The sequence below is a fragment of the Kuraishia capsulata genome, genomic scaffold (genome assembly GCF_000576695.1).
Source record: "Kuraishia capsulata CBS 1993 genomic scaffold, Kuraishia_capsulata_scaffold_7, whole genome shotgun sequence".
In the NCBI taxonomy this organism is placed as follows: domain Eukaryota; kingdom Fungi; phylum Ascomycota; class Pichiomycetes; order Pichiales; family Pichiaceae; genus Kuraishia; species Kuraishia capsulata.
The window spans coordinates 853,589-868,638 of NW_019172956.1; the positions used below are offsets into that span (position 1 = coordinate 853,589).

At 46.2% G+C, this 15,050-nt stretch overlaps 6 protein-coding genes across 6 annotated transcripts; 3 read left to right on the forward strand and 3 right to left on the reverse strand.

Moving 5' to 3' along the window:
* Window positions 1-4: 4 nt before the first annotated feature.
* Window positions 5-1,843, reverse strand: KUCA_T00005931001 (uncharacterized protein; the record flags this gene model as incomplete). Its single annotated transcript, XM_022604052.1, has 1 exon — window positions 5-1,843. One exon carries the CDS (start codon window positions 1,841-1,843, stop codon window positions 5-7), a length of 1,839 nt encoding a protein of 612 aa, XP_022461918.1.
* A 688-nt stretch (window positions 1,844-2,531) lies between these two features.
* Window positions 2,532-3,221, forward strand: KUCA_T00005932001 (uncharacterized protein; the record flags this gene model as incomplete). The annotated part of the gene is made up of 1 exon (XM_022604063.1): window positions 2,532-3,221. The coding sequence occupies one exon, from the start codon at window positions 2,532-2,534 to the stop codon at window positions 3,219-3,221; it is 690 nt and encodes a 229-aa protein (XP_022461919.1).
* Window positions 3,222-3,286: 65 nt separating this feature from the next.
* KUCA_T00005933001 (uncharacterized protein) lies at window positions 3,287-6,262 on the forward strand (the record flags this gene model as incomplete). Its single annotated transcript, XM_022604074.1, has 1 exon — window positions 3,287-6,262. The coding sequence occupies one exon, from the start codon at window positions 3,287-3,289 to the stop codon at window positions 6,260-6,262; it is 2,976 nt and encodes a 991-aa protein (XP_022461920.1).
* A 40-nt stretch (window positions 6,263-6,302) lies between these two features.
* Window positions 6,303-9,092, reverse strand: KUCA_T00005934001 (uncharacterized protein; the record flags this gene model as incomplete). Its single annotated transcript, XM_022604085.1, has 1 exon — window positions 6,303-9,092. One exon carries the CDS (start codon window positions 9,090-9,092, stop codon window positions 6,303-6,305), a length of 2,790 nt encoding a protein of 929 aa, XP_022461921.1.
* Window positions 9,093-9,396: 304 nt separating this feature from the next.
* Window positions 9,397-11,154, reverse strand: KUCA_T00005935001 (uncharacterized protein; the record flags this gene model as incomplete). Its single annotated transcript, XM_022604096.1, has 1 exon — window positions 9,397-11,154. The coding sequence occupies one exon, from the start codon at window positions 11,152-11,154 to the stop codon at window positions 9,397-9,399; it is 1,758 nt and encodes a 585-aa protein (XP_022461922.1).
* Window positions 11,155-12,175: 1,021 nt separating this feature from the next.
* On the forward strand, window positions 12,176-14,779 carry KUCA_T00005936001 (uncharacterized protein; the record flags this gene model as incomplete). Its single annotated transcript, XM_022604107.1, has 2 exons — window positions 12,176-12,271; window positions 12,377-14,779. The coding sequence occupies 2 exons, from the start codon at window positions 12,176-12,178 to the stop codon at window positions 14,777-14,779; spliced, it is 2,499 nt and encodes an 832-aa protein (XP_022461923.1).
* Between the last annotated feature and the right edge of the window lie 271 nt (window positions 14,780-15,050).

Consider the following 15,050-nt stretch of genomic DNA (forward strand, 5'->3'; position numbering starts at 1 on the left):
ACATTCAAAAAAGATCGCTCCACCGAATGTTCTTCTTGACCGCATCCGAGAATCCCTCGTGATACTTCACCCAAATCCGGTTTTCGTTGTTTTTGATGGGTGCCTCGACTATCTCTCCATATTGCTTCTTGAAGAAGTCGGCTGAAACATTTCTCTTGGTCGGCCGTTCTTCCAAGGGCTCTGGCTTTCTCTTCAAAATACGCTCTTCGTTCAACAGAATAAGTAGAGGCTGTTTTTTTTGTTGGTGCTGCCTCAAAGACTGTTCGCTGAAATGGCATAGACTGTCTATCGGAGGATACAGCTCGAGTCCAGTGGACGATCTCTCCACCTTCACGCCAAACTGTTTCATAACGTTCTTTATGGTTTCCAACTTTGCTTTTTCGTTTGGCTTCATGTTGTGAATGCTCACCTTCAAATTCAGCGTTAAAATCGACGACGCAAACGGTATCACATACTTGACCAGATCCAGGGTTGGGATGCTGACTGCGGTGTTGAAATACCTGAGCATTTGAGCATATCTCCGCCTGTTTTCGTAAAACTCACTCAGATTGCTGGTTTTGACCTCGGTGCTGGTTCCACTGAATAAAAGATAGAACTTGAGCACCGCCAACGAACTGTAGCTATCCTGTAAGTTGCCAGCTGCATCAGCAAAATACAGCCAATCAGTCATGGCGTCGCACCTGGTAAGATCAATGTTCTGATATCCCACATTGAGATACGCATTGAAACATCCATTCAAGACTTTTTCATCACTCACCAGCAGTAATTTCTCGAGTTGTGCAAACTGTTGGCCGAGTTTCAGAGAGTTATCTCTGGTGAATGTGGTCTTCACGAGATTAAACCAACTCGTTTGCAAGTCTTTTCCACCACCATTTTTGATGGAACTTCCACCAGAAAATTGCAACATATTCAAACAACCTCTCATATCGAAATTGCAAGTTTCAGCTACCGCTTCCAGGTTGGGATCACTGAATGCTAGGGACTCTGCTTTGCAGATCTTTCGTAGTCTCTCCTTGATGGCTCTTCTAGGGGGGTGTCTCATGGTAATGATCTCAGCACGAGGACGTAACTTCTCCAGACAACTAGCATAAAGATCATTACACACCGCGATAATGGGTCTCATGAGGAATTTCGCCTTCTTCTTGGATTTGACCTGGGCTCTATCATCCTCGTTGAGAATCTCCAATAAAACCTTGATAAATCCGGTCTCTGTACTGCCGTCAATCTCGTCTATCACCAAACATGTTGGTTTTCCGCTAAAAGTCACCGAAGAAAGAGAGTTTCGGATCTTGTCTCTCACGGAGGTACCAGCCCGTTCGTCACTGGCGTTGATTTCTAGAACCTCGTAGCCCACCTGTTTGGCAATTACATGTGCTATAGAAGTCTTGCCTATACCTGGGGGTCCATTCAGCAAAAGAATCTTCCGGTGAGGTCTTCCATAGGGATCTCCAAGCTCGCGATTTTTCTCTGTCATATCATTGGGCGTATTGAACACTACCTTGGACCATTGACTGAGCCACTCCAGAGTCAGTCTATTGATTCTCTCATTGCCAAGTAGATCGAGATACGTTGAAGGTCTCCACTTTTCAGTCCACAAAACTTTATCCGACTTTAACCGCTTCGGCTTGGGTGTAAAACGGGGCTTCTGGACTACTTTTTCAATATCCAGGTTCCCCATAAGAACGTCCATGGAGTTATTATCACTCAGACAAGGCGCGAGATCCACGCTCCGGTCTCGCTGCCGCGTCTTCAGAACAATAGTCTTTCCAGAGGACAACCGCACATTCTCAGACCCTTTGGAGGTGCTCAACACCGAGTCCTTGAAACTCAAACCAGAAAACATGAAGCAACCACAGGTCTTTGATAACTGTCAAGTTGTCACTAGTGCAATGTCGTGAAACTGATAAGTGTCGCGTTCGACGGGTAACCCTCCTGATGAGTTGAGGGCAGCAATGCCATTTTTTGAGTGGGCCAGTCTCAAGCAAAGGACAGGTAATCATCAGGCTGAGTTATAGACGAATCGAATAAACTATCAATGTCAGATCTGAAAGCGACAGGGATTTCTGTGAGTGATATTAGAAGAAATTGAGGAAGACCGCTGATGTTCAAATGGCGAACTAGTTACTAACATTTAACAAGGAGGACAAGATACTGTGAGTGTCACAACACAGCAACATATTGCTTCTACCAGCATTAAAAGATATTAACCTTTTCCAGCGAATCATACCCCCAAGTGACTGCTACTCCTCCGGGAGATGGTACGGGTTATCCGGGCCATTTGACCGAAAGTCAGCAACAGGACATAGAACACCTGCGCACTCTGTTGTCGGCTAGCGGGTTCACACTCCGTTTGGATGAGTCCACACTGGTAAGTGAGATTGGTGCTGATTGGCGTTTAGAGCTCTTCCAAATTGAGGCCTGCTCTTTTTTGCTTGGGCTTACGCTATTTTGGTGTATTTTCTCGATATACTAACCTATTCCAGCTGCGTTTCCTTCGCGCAAGAAAATTCGATGTCATGAAAGCGAAAGAGATGTTCGAGCAGTGTGAAAAATGGAGAGCGGAATTCGGGACCGACACCATATTGGAAGATTTCCACTACCAAGAAAAGCCTCTTGTGGCTAAGTACTATCCCCAGTACTACCACAAGACCGACATAGATGGAAGACCAGTTTATGTTGAAGAGCTGGGTTCCGTCAACATCAACAAAATGTACGAGATCACGACCCAGGATAGAATGCTCCGCAACCTGGTCTGGGAATACGAGTCCTTCGTCAAATACAGACTGCCCGCATGCTCTAGAAAAGCTGGGTTTTTGATCGAGACCTCATGTACTGTGTTGGACCTGAAGGGGATCTCGCTTTCTGCGCTCTCCCAGGTTCTGTCATACGTCCGTGAGGCCTCCTACATTGGCCAGAACTATTATCCAGAAAGAATGGGGAAGTTTTACCTGATCAACGCTCCGTTTGGCTTCTCCACGGCATTCAGACTGTTCAAACCGTTTTTGGACCCAGTCACCGTTTCCAAGATCTTTATTCTGGGATCCTCGTACAAGTCAGAACTGTTGAAGCAGATCCCAGCAGAGAACCTGCCAGTCAAGTTTGGTGGAACTTCCGACGTGAGCGATGCAGAGGGCGGACTGCTGCTCTCTGACGTGGGCCCTTGGAGAGAGCCTCAGTTTATCGGTCCCGAGGGCGAGGCTCCACATGCCTTTACTAAATGATTTCGTACTATGAGCTATTGTTGTGCAATGGACGATATAAGGCAAGAATGTAGGTTTTTTTATTGATGACATCAAACGAGTTGAATTTCTTCCATACAAAAATTCACCTAAAAGTGGAGGCCCACCCGCCAGATTTCAACAGTCGTGGACTATGTGTAAAACGCGTGGGACTTTTTCGCGGAGCCACAACTTGTTTAATTGAGAATTATTGCTCTTACAACCCCAGCTTAACGAATCACATTCCGACCCCAATCATGACAAACAATGAGTTGGAGAGCCGAGGAACATTCGAGAGGGTTCTTTCTTGGAGTTTTCACATTAAAAGCGAAGAGTCTTGGAAGTCTGCTATTGTTAGTATCACCAATGATGGTAAATTACTTGCAGGGTCTGAGGTGTTGATAGACGAGCTGCAAAGGTGCAATATTCAGATTTTATTCGACAAATATTGCGTTCTAATTGAACGCAAAGTATATATCCAGGGCCCCAAGACCGACTTCATTGAATTCATCAAAGTCCTTTCTTCATGGCAATCCCTGGGCCGCGAGGGGTTCTCCTCCAAGTGGCATCCTGCTATGTCGATCACCGAACAAGGAAAAGTTGAGGGAAACCAACTGCTGGTTTGTCGTTTCAAGGTGTTTGCTCCTTTGCCTTTTAAGAGCAAACACATCAAGATTGCCGGAGGTCCAGCCGTGCCCATGTACCCATTGAAGACCCCAGACGCAACTCTACAGGAGGACTGGTTCTATGTGATGGGCCACTTGAAATCGGATGGAATATTGAATTTACTTCACGAGGGAGATGGTTCTTTATTGTATTCAGTTGATGTTTCTCAATTGTTCACGTCGGAGATTATACAGATTGATCATTCGATGTTCCAGAACTCAAACACGCTGTTTGTGGGCTTCATAGACGAGTTGAGACGCCAGCAGTTCCCAAACGAGTATCCATTTCTCAGCAAACAGAGGCTTGTGAGGGAATCTTTTTTGAAGGAGCAGGACTCCAAAAATATCACCAGGTTGTTGATCCAGTTTCCTCTCCACATCGACTTGGAGGATTGGTTCGTCACGCTTAAGGCCTTTGCCAAACGCGAGCACTACTACTTGCAGCACAATCCCGATCAGAAACTGCGAAGTTCCAAGCATGTGACATTAGAGGTAACCGAAGCCAAGTTTTCTCCGACTGCTCTTCCCTCTTCCGATAGCAACTCCGAAGGTCCAGGCCTTTATGCCGAGCTGAGTTTCTGGGGAGCAACGTGGTGTCGAACTGCGATTGTGAAAAGCCGAACGAATCCGTTCTGGAAGGAAAATTTCAAGCTGGAATGTCCGTGTTCCACAGAAAGTGCCAGAATTCTCGTCAAGAAATGCAGTTTCAAGAACGAGGCTTTCTCTCAGAACGATGTGATACTGGGAGAGTCTCGCGTGGATCTGACTCAAAGCGGCAAATCAACAGACAAGAGACTCATAATAGGATCTTCCAATTTGGAGATTGGGTCATTGGATACCACTTTGACCGTTGGTGAGATTCGCATTCTCCCGCACAACGCTTACAAAATATTTGAGAGTATGCTACGAAGTCTACCTCCAAAAGATTTACAAGAAATGGTGATTACGTTACAATCTTCTTCCAATGATTTGGAGACCCTTTCAAGTATTCTGTTAGATTCCTTTCAGTCGCTGGGGATTGAAACAGAGCTTTTTGCAGCGTTGAGGGAGACGGCGATGAAGCCATTGGACTCAATGACTCGCCAGAACAGAGTGAATGCGAAAACAACCTCTCCAAACTCGCTGAATACCGTGTTTAGAGGAAATTCAGCTCTCACTAAATGTCTGGAAATGTACTTCTTACGGGTTGGCCACGAATACCTCGAGAAGGTGATTGGGCCATTTGTTCAGAGGATTAGTGACAAGAACATCGATTGCGAGGTGGACCCTAGAGCTGGCGGTGGTGATGCCGTTGCTAAAACCAATTTGGGTCACCTGACAGACTACGTGAATGAGCTTTGGGAGTTGATGTACTCAACCACAAATGATCTTCCCAGACAGATAAAGGACCAGCTGACCTTTTTGAGGAAGGACGTTGAGAATTCGGTCGAACCAGACGATATAAAGACACCTTTGAATGCGCTATCAGCGTTTATCTTCCTGAGGTTCATGTGCCCAGCATTGCTGAACCCCAAATTGTTCTTTCTGGCCAAAGAACACCAGACTGGAAGAACTCAGAGGACGCTGATGTTAGTAGCCAAGATTCTGATGATGATGGCCAACCGAGGAAAATTCAGCGAATACAAGGAGCCATATATGGTTGGATTGAATACTTTCTTAGAGGAACACGACCAGATGGTGATTGACTACTTTGACAAACTCACGGGGCGGAAAATGGACTTTTCAGAGAGGATACTTGATATGAGTGATGTGGTATCAAGGCTGTCTGTTGAAGTTCCTCCTGCAATTCTTTCTGAGCTGCCCACCAACCCATATTTGATTGATAAGTACCATTCTTTGGTTCAACTAATACACTGTCTCAACGAGACGAGGTCTCTAAAGAAGTCCTCAAGTGCGAAGCATATTTCGAGCGAACCACAGATGCTCCAGATAGATGATGTGGACTTTGGCTCACAGGAGTTTCTGAGCAGTCTACTTGAATCATCGAGCTCCGACCTATATGATACAAATCTCAGCTCTTTCCTTAGACAGAACGTGACATTCCAAGACCTTCTCGAGCAAGCTGCCATTGTGGAGGTGAAATCAAGCAAGCTATGTGAACTTTTCAACAAACCAGAACTGCCCTCAGACTTCACCGCTGGCGGATGGTCTGAGTTCGAGCGGGAGCAATTTTCCTCGGGAATCGTCGACAAAAAGGGACATTTAGGACATATCAACGAGAAACTTAAGGAATGCAGACCTTTGGAGGATGTTTTGCAAAAACTGCTTTTACAAACCTCTCCCAGTTTTGACAGTCTTGCTAGTACTCCAACGGTTACTGCAAAGCCAGAAAAACGGTTGAATCCAATTACAAGGCTGTTTCGCAAGAAAAAGACATAGATTATGCACAACCAATTCGTTATAAATGCAAAAGTTTGACTCAGAATTGTAGACCATTGCTGAAGGAATCAGTCAAGGCACTTATGCCTTCACCACCAACTGCCTGCGATAAAGAAGGCCACTGTTCACTTGTTGGTTTGAAAAGAGGAGTCCAATTATTCTGATCGCCATTTCTATTGGCCGAAAGCCCATCTGCCACGAAGGAAGCCAAGCTGCCTGTCTCCGAGGCATCGTCGTTGGTCGAAACAGCAGTGTTTTTTGGTCTCCAGCGAGTCTTCGAGTTCATCATGGAACTGTTGCCCAGTTTGATAGGACATGGCTGAAGATTATCCAAGTTACCTTCTACCAACGACAGTTTTTCTCTGAAGTGCACCAGTAACTGGTTCCATAGTCTGTTTTTCGAGAGCGATCTTGGATTACCCAGAACAACCAAGCCAAATTTGGCACGAGTCAAAGCAACATTCAAACGTCTTGGGTCACTCAAGAAACCAATTGCTCTCTCCTCATTGGCTCTGACACACGAAAGAATGATGAAGTCTTTCTCTCTTCCCTGGAAGGCATCCACAGAGGCCACCTCCACTTCTCTGTAATTCTCCCTGTTCTCCAGTGCTCCGTTCATCATCATGTACTGGACAACATAGGCCCTCTGACCCTCATATGGCGTGATGATACCAATCTGACTAGGCTTAACACCGTCTCTGAAGAGCTTTGTGACAATCTTCTCACAGTTCATGGCCTCGATTCTGTTCAAATACGAGGTACCTGTACCTGATATTTCTTCCTTTCCGAAGTTGGCCCAGAACATCATTGGGGTCCTAGGAGAGGGCCAATTAAACGTCGAGTTAGGTAACGTTCTCTCTTCGGCTATCAGCCCGTTTTGCAAGCTTCCATCGTAGAAAACGTTACTTGAAAACTCACTCAGAGCAGGGTGCATACGGTACTGGACCTCCAGACGAATGGGCACTTGACCCAGGAAAATCAGTCTTTCAAAAAGAGATTGGTGAAGACCTGCTTCTCCAGCCTGTTTGTCAACGATAACAGGTCCCAGCTGTTGATGGTCACCCACCAAGACCACCTGTTTCGCACCCTTGACGATAGGAATAAGGATCTCGGGCTCAGACGCCTGAGTACTCTCGTCTATCAACACTGTTTTGAAGCGAAAGCCGTCCAGAATCTTTGCACCTGCTCCCACACACGTGGTGCAGATGACATCTGCTTTCCTCAACAGCTTGAGCTCGGCCTTCCTTGAAAGAGCACGGTATTTCTGCTGATCGTTGTGTGAAAGTTCACCAATTTCAGACTTGAGAGCAATCAGCTTCTTTAGATCGCCTTTAGCTTGTTTCCTGACCAATTCGTGAAGTGTGAGATGATCCACGTCAGACTCTGCGTCCTCCCTGGCTTTGGCTGCCAAACGAATCACATTCAGGCCAAGAAGTGAAATTTTTTCTGTCAAATGGTCGACAGCGATATTAGAAGGAGCACACACCAATATTTGCTCCTTATTGATTTTCGAAAGATGGTAAATAATAGTTGCTGAAGTCACCGTTTTGCCGGTTCCTGGAGGTCCTTGAATCAACGATAGAGGTCTTTCCAGAACGTTTCTCACCGCGTTCACTTGTGAAAGGTTCAGATCAGCTATTCCAGGAATGGAGAACTTGTGTGGAAGTTCCACATCGAATACCACGGGAACGACATCGTGGCCCAAGAGCTTATGGTACAGATACGTGGATAGCGATTCACCATCAACTGCAAACGACTTGAGGGCCTCTTGCATTCGATCAAAGGGTATTCCTTTCCACACGAACTTTGCAGAAAAGCCTGTTTCCAAATGAGTAGGAGGCTTCTGCTTGTTGCGCATCAATTCCATGGTAAAGGTTTCACTTACAGAGCTGGGGATCTTCACAATGAAGCCGGCACACTCCCAGTACTCCATCTCGGATCCGGTATATTTCAACACCACCTCATCTCCAATGGCAACCTTGAGATCCGAACTGTCAAATGTAGATAATGCAAACGAGGCCAGATGCCTTTTATTGAGGCCCATTTCCCAGGTCACAGAGAGGTGTTCCAGCCCCAGAGACTCCACCATCTGCTTATCCTGATCAGCTTCTTTCTTCACCAGCGGTGCAAAAGAACGCTGATACTGATACGCATCTTCGTATCTCATCAGAATAGGCACAATCTCGTCCTCGTCCTCGTCCTCGTTGATATCTGCCAAGGTAGCAGCCCTGTCGGATTTCCACTTGGCCTCCAGTTTCGCTATCTGAGCAGGTGTGATTGCTCTGGAGTTGTGGTCATCATCCTGCCAAGGCACTGAGGCTACCCACGAAAGCAATTGACGATCCTCAATCAGCGATTGCCAACTGCTGGTATCCCACCTCACGTCCTTCACCTGCGCACACGGCAGTCTGCAGAGAATCACCACCACGCTTTCCGCCTTGGCCGGAACAAATCCAAGCGCAAAAAGATTGCTGTTTCCACAACTGTAACATTCCAGCGGCGTTTCACCCAACTCCGAGTCCTCGTGTAGACTGACGGAGTGGTGTTTTGAGAGCACAAGATGGGAGATGATATGCGAGCCCGACTTGCTCGTTTTTGAGTTGCAAAACCATTTTTGACACGTTTCACACTTCACAACAGACGTAGGCTCATGAATCCCGCAATAGGCACAAGCATACTCTGGAAGAACCACTGGTTCCTCCGATTTTTCATCGTCCAAATCGACCACCTTGGCGGCATGGCCGGTCGCGGCGTATCTGGCCTGTTCGGGGCAAATACCTGACAGATCGTGATCATTTAGGTACCGCTCCAATAACACATTATCAGACATGCTTCAATTCGTTGAACAAAACAATGAACTGGGAATTTGGTGAAGAAGTTCTTGTGATGTGGTCTCTAGTCTTGTTAAAACTTTGATGGAGCTTCGAGATGTGCTACATGAGCTGAGCCACGCACGCTGCAGCAGACCCAGACTTGAGCCGCACGTTCATTTCTACAGATAGGACGTACTAGTTGAATAGAAGGAAGGAAGGAAGAAAACACGAAAGGAATAAAGGGATTGTGGAATGAACAACATTCAATTTGAATACCTATTTACAACATTATATATACACGATTTGGTTAATACTGGCCGGTCATTGATCCAAATCAACTGGAGTCCAGTGAGGATTGGTGTAGCTGTGGCTTTTAGCAAACAACTGTTTCTCCTCTGAGATATTATCCTGACCAGTAACCTTCAAAAGCACCCGGTCAGAAGGTAGTTCCCACGGAATTGGAACCACCTCGCTGAAGATCTCGCGGTCGTCGGGGACTTTTCTCAGACCCACGTTCCCATCCTCATCCTTGTACCTATAGATGTACTTATGAATGTTATCACGAATGATAATGCGAGTTCCCACCGGGGCGAACAATTCGAACAACCGGGTGGTATTTCTAGGACCGGTGGGTATAATCTTGAAATATCCCACTCCTCCTATGACGATATCTATCGGGCCGAAAAACGGGGGGATTGCGTATCTGGCCAGGTTTTTGGCCGAGTCCGGAGTAACCAGGAACTTGTGGCTGTTTTCTTTAGGTCTGGTCAAACAAACAGATCTCGCCTTGTCAATGTCTTTAAATCTGGCCAATTCTGCATTAATTCCCATTTTGAACAACAGAATGCTGTCTGCTGGTGGAAGAAGATAAACCAGCCCTCCCACTGAAATCACGGCCTTACCATTGTAGATTTTGCGTTGCTTGTGGGGTCCTCTCGTATAAACCAAATGATCCGTTTCTTTGACCAAGGGACTCGTCATTAGCACTTGCAGGTCTTTAGGAGTGGAACTATCCACCAATCCTCGCGAGACGTGTAAAAACCCGGGAGTATCAATAAGTTTGGTACCGGAGGGTAGGCTGAAGGTGATATTTTGCCTGGTGAAGCCAGGGAGATAGGATATGGCCTGGGAATGGGACTTGCTGGATTCCAACTCAGAGCTACTTGAATGTGCGAGCCCACGAACAAGAGTGCTTTTACCAGCATTCACTTCACCAACGACATAAACGTCTCCCTTTGGAAGAGCAGCCATGAGTCTTTTCAAGTACCATTGGTGCTTACCAGAGACGAGAAACACTCTGTCTTTTCTTGCACCCACAAGCCTATGCAAAACATCCATGAAATAAGGCAATGCCTTTTGGTGTAAAGATCCAGACACGTTTGGGTAAAATCTATCGATTTTTGTGACGACGTAGTAGATATTGGCAGGTGGTCGATCAGATAGTAAAGAGGTACTTACCGAAAGTGGAAAGTCCAACGAGTTCACGAGATAAATAATATTCGCGTTCTTGGGGATCTTTTGGCCAATTTCTGAAGGCCCATATAAAAGATCAGCATTGTTTTCGTTCCATTGGTGTTTGTGTATAGCGTCATGACATCTCTTGCACTTGCGGTTCTTTACAAGCTGGGTTTTAGGCTTTGGAGGCATGGCTATATGTTCGTAACCGTCCTCACTGGAAGCCAAAAGCTGTTCTTTAAGCTGTTGAAGAGTCTTTTGTACTCTTTGGTGATTCTCGGCTGATTTTTTTTCATCTGGAAGGTAGTATCCCTCTTCTGAAGGGTTGGTGGTTTGCAGTGTACTTCCACAGGATTCGCAAAACAGGGTACCCATGATGGACTTTTCGTCAGAAGCATTTTTGACTTCGAGTTCTTCGGTGTTTTCATGGTTTTGCAACCGACTAGCACGGTGAAAAGTCCTTGATGTCACCAAGTATGGAGATTGTCTTGTTCCAAACTGATTCCCAGACTTTGAGTGCGTGCGGCCTAGTATGGTAAACCCAGTATTAACCGTGCCCACAGTAGCCACGGCCCTATATACACCAAACCGCACAAAACTCCTCGTAGACTTCAAAACAATCATTTTCAGTATATGGGGATCTTCAACAGGCCTCAAAGCCTTACGAATTCACACTACAAGTTCAGTTCCAATACTTAAGAGAACCTCTTCCCGTGCCAAAATTTCAACGGCTCATCTCTTACATAATATCCTCACTCGATTAGAGTGCACGCGTCTTTCTACGATTTTGGCGTTTGAATTATCTGGTTAATTGGGGTTGTTTTCTTGGGGTTGAAACAGATATTTTGATCCTACTAGACCAAATAAAACGTGCCAGACTATTATACCATCCTTTGAGCAAGGATTTACGCAATTTTTCACAGATCAGCACATGCAGTACACCCAAATGCAGACTCAATGCTTTTCGGAAACGCCTTCACGGAAACGGGGGTTTTACGAGATTTCTGAATTGGAACAGTTAAGCATCCAGGAAACACCAACTAGCTGCACGAATACCCCAGACAAGAAGTTTCAGCGAGAGATGATCCATTCGGAGCTTCATTGTAAGTACCCAAGGGGAATCAGGCTAGGGCTTCGATCTCATTGAACGAACCTCGTTTAATTGCCTTTTTTTCTGCCTACGACTAGGACTAACGGCTATATCTTCTACAAACAGACAAGACTGTGGAACTACTTATGCAATCTCAAAAGAACACACATCCGGAACATATCTTACAAGACTTGGATGCGACTTCTCCACCCTCTCTCACTGAGAACAAATACTATCAGAAGCCATACTGGCCTGTGACGCGGAGATAAGACAGAATATGGGCATTAAATCTATTTATTGCCATATTCCTCGCAAAATTTGGAGATATTACGCTTCTGAAACTCGCCACCACCAAGATCCGATCTTGAGTCGACGAACCAGTGTTCATAACCGCATCTTCACAATCCACTACGATGGCTGGGTCCTGAGGGCCTCCCTATAGGACGGGAGATCGGACCACTAACAACAGCTAATTCGGTAGCGAAGGACGTTTCAGAGACCCGTTTTCGTCATAATTTGGTTGGATTTATCCAATTGTTTGATTGAATTGACAATATGACGACATATGTTCGACTCGTCAAGGTATGTTATTTGTGGCTATGCAATGAGGGAGACTCAGCCGGTCTCAGCGGTCCTCGGAAAATTCTTACGGTTACTAACTCTATTTGACCAATCAGGGTGCTACAAAGCCCAAAGTAAGTTCTCCTACTGAATTTGTTGGAAATGATCTTCTTTTACTAACCTTTCTTCAACTAGGTGGCTGCTCCGAAACCCAAGTACATAGAACCTATTCTTCTGGCTACGTCTCGAGGCTACAAGGATCCGGATTTTGTTTCCGTAATGGAGGCTCTCAAACCGAGACTACGAGACAGGGCTTGGTCTATTGCTTTCAAGGCACTGTTGGTGATTCATATCATGATTCGTGAAGGTGAGAGCGATGTTACCCTGAGGTATCTCTCGGCTCACTCCTCAATGCTCGTGACTCAGAATGTCTCTTCTGAAACTGCCGTTTCGCATGCAGATATCCGGAATCTCAAACACTACTCCAAGTATTTGATAGCCAGAGCTCAGGAGTATGGAAGAGTTCATTTCGATTACATCAGGGACGATACCCGGAGCTCAAGAAACTGGAGTTCTAAAAAGGAAGAGGGCGGGAAGCTGAGACAGCTTTCTGTTGAAAAGGGTTTATTAAGAGAAGTTGAAAGTGTTCAGTCACAATTGGAGACGCTGCTGAAATGTAAGTTCTCCGAGCAGGATATCAACAATGATCTGGGATTGCTGTGTTTCAAGATGTTGGTGAGAGATCTTCTGCCTTTGTACCAGGCTTTGAATGAAGGTCTGATCAACATGCTCGAGCATTATTTTGAAATGAGTAAGGTTGATGCTGAAAGAGCTCTGGAGATCTACAAGGCATTCAGCAGGGAGACTGAGGATGTCGTCGCTTATCTGAGAGTGGCTAAGCATCTGGAATATCAGACTGGTCTCACCGTTCCTACGATCAAGCATGCGCAGACCGGATTAGCAGCGTCTTTGGAAGAGTACTTGAATGATCCAGATTTTGAGATCAATCGCAGACAGTATCTGGCCGGTAAGGACGGTAAAGCCGCGGTTGCGAATGGAAGGCTTTCGCCTGTCAAGGAGACTCAGATTAGAGAAACCTCTCCTGCTATTGAACCACTGACTGGCCAGGTTGAGAATGTTTATAGTCCGTTTGCCCAGCAACAGATGCAACAGCAGCAGATGCAGTCTCAACAGCAACAGTATGAACAGGCTCAGCTTCAGCAAGAGCAATTCCAGCAGCAACAGCTCCAGCAGGCTCAATTTGCTCAGCAACAGCAACAAGCTCAAGCTCAAGCTCAAGCTCAAGCTCAGGCTCAGGCTCAGGCTCAAGCTCAGGCTCAGGCTCAGGCTCAAGCTCAGGCTCAGGCTCAAGCTCAGGCTCAGGCTCAAGCTCAGGCTCAGGCTCAGGCTCAGGCTCAGGCTCAGGCTCAGGCTCAGGCTCAGGCTCAGGCTCAGGCTCAAGCTCAAGCTCAAGCTCAAGCTCAGGCTCAGGCTCACCAACAAAAGTCTGTTGCTAACGGATTGCCTGCTCAGCAGACTGGATTCAACCCCTGGGATCCAAACGGATTTGGCTTCTCCAATCAGCAGATTCAGCCAGTTCAAACGGGTTTCACAGGTCAACCACAATCACACGTGCAACAGCTTCCAAACGCTACTGGCACTTTCAGTTCCCAACCCACGCTGAACCCAGCTTTCACTGGTGCTGGTTTCGGTGGTTATGGAATGCAGCCAATCCAATCGTCTGTTCCATTACCAACCATTAGAGGAGAACCGAACAGTTTGGCAACCCAGGCTACTGGCACCAATCCCTTTACCAATGGCTTCTCCAACCAGCCAATCCAGAGAAACACGACATCATCAAAGAGGAACAGTTACAACCCATTTGCATTGAACCAGCAAGAAGCCGCCAAGTCGACTTCGTTACAGACGCAGTCCACTGGAACCAACCCATTCTCGAACACCAGGTTCTCTACAGGAACCACCACCACACCATTCACTTTTACAGGTCAACAGACCGGGGCCGCAAGTTCCACTCGTCCATTGAGTATGATGTCTACCGGTACTAATCCATTCCGTTCGGCTGCTCCTCCTCAACAACCTCAACAGGTCCAGGTCTCGGCTCTGAGACCTCAGCCTACCGCAGGAGGTCTTGAGAATCTGCCAACCGTGCCAGTATTTCCAGAAACGCAGAGACAATATGTCCAAGACCAGGCTCAGTTGAAGGCAGGAATGGACCTGCAGAGACAGAAAAGTACCATTCTGCAACAGAGTGCTGGCTCTAACGGATTTTCAAGTCAGCCGGTAGGATTCCAGCAGACTGGGTTCACGAACCAGCCAACCGGATTTGCGAACCAGCCAACTGGATTTAACCAGCAGCCAACTGGATTTAACCAACAGCCAACTGGATTTAACCAGCAACCAACGGGGTTCGCTGGCCAAAATGGGTTTACTAATCAGCAACCCAACGGATTCAATGCTCCGCTTCAAAATGGCTTTACCAATCAACCTCTTGGATTCTCGAACCAGCAGACTGGATTTGCCCAGCAACAGAACCAGATACAGCAGCATACTGGGTACAATGGTCCCAGTTTAATTTGACTTCAAGGAATTCTAGAAAAGAAGAGGTGATTGTGGCCGTGTGCTATTTCATTTTTTGTACTCAACAACCAGAAATATATTAAACAAACTGTATTAGACACGGACGGTGTAGATCAGCGAGAGCATAAATATCTTTCATGCAAGGTGGTGAAATATTACATAATATATGGACGGGTAAATGGAAAATGGAAGAATGCAACTTATTCACCTTCCAGAAAAAAATTATAGATTAAAATCGGAATACTACATTAAGCTAGACTTTCAAATAAGA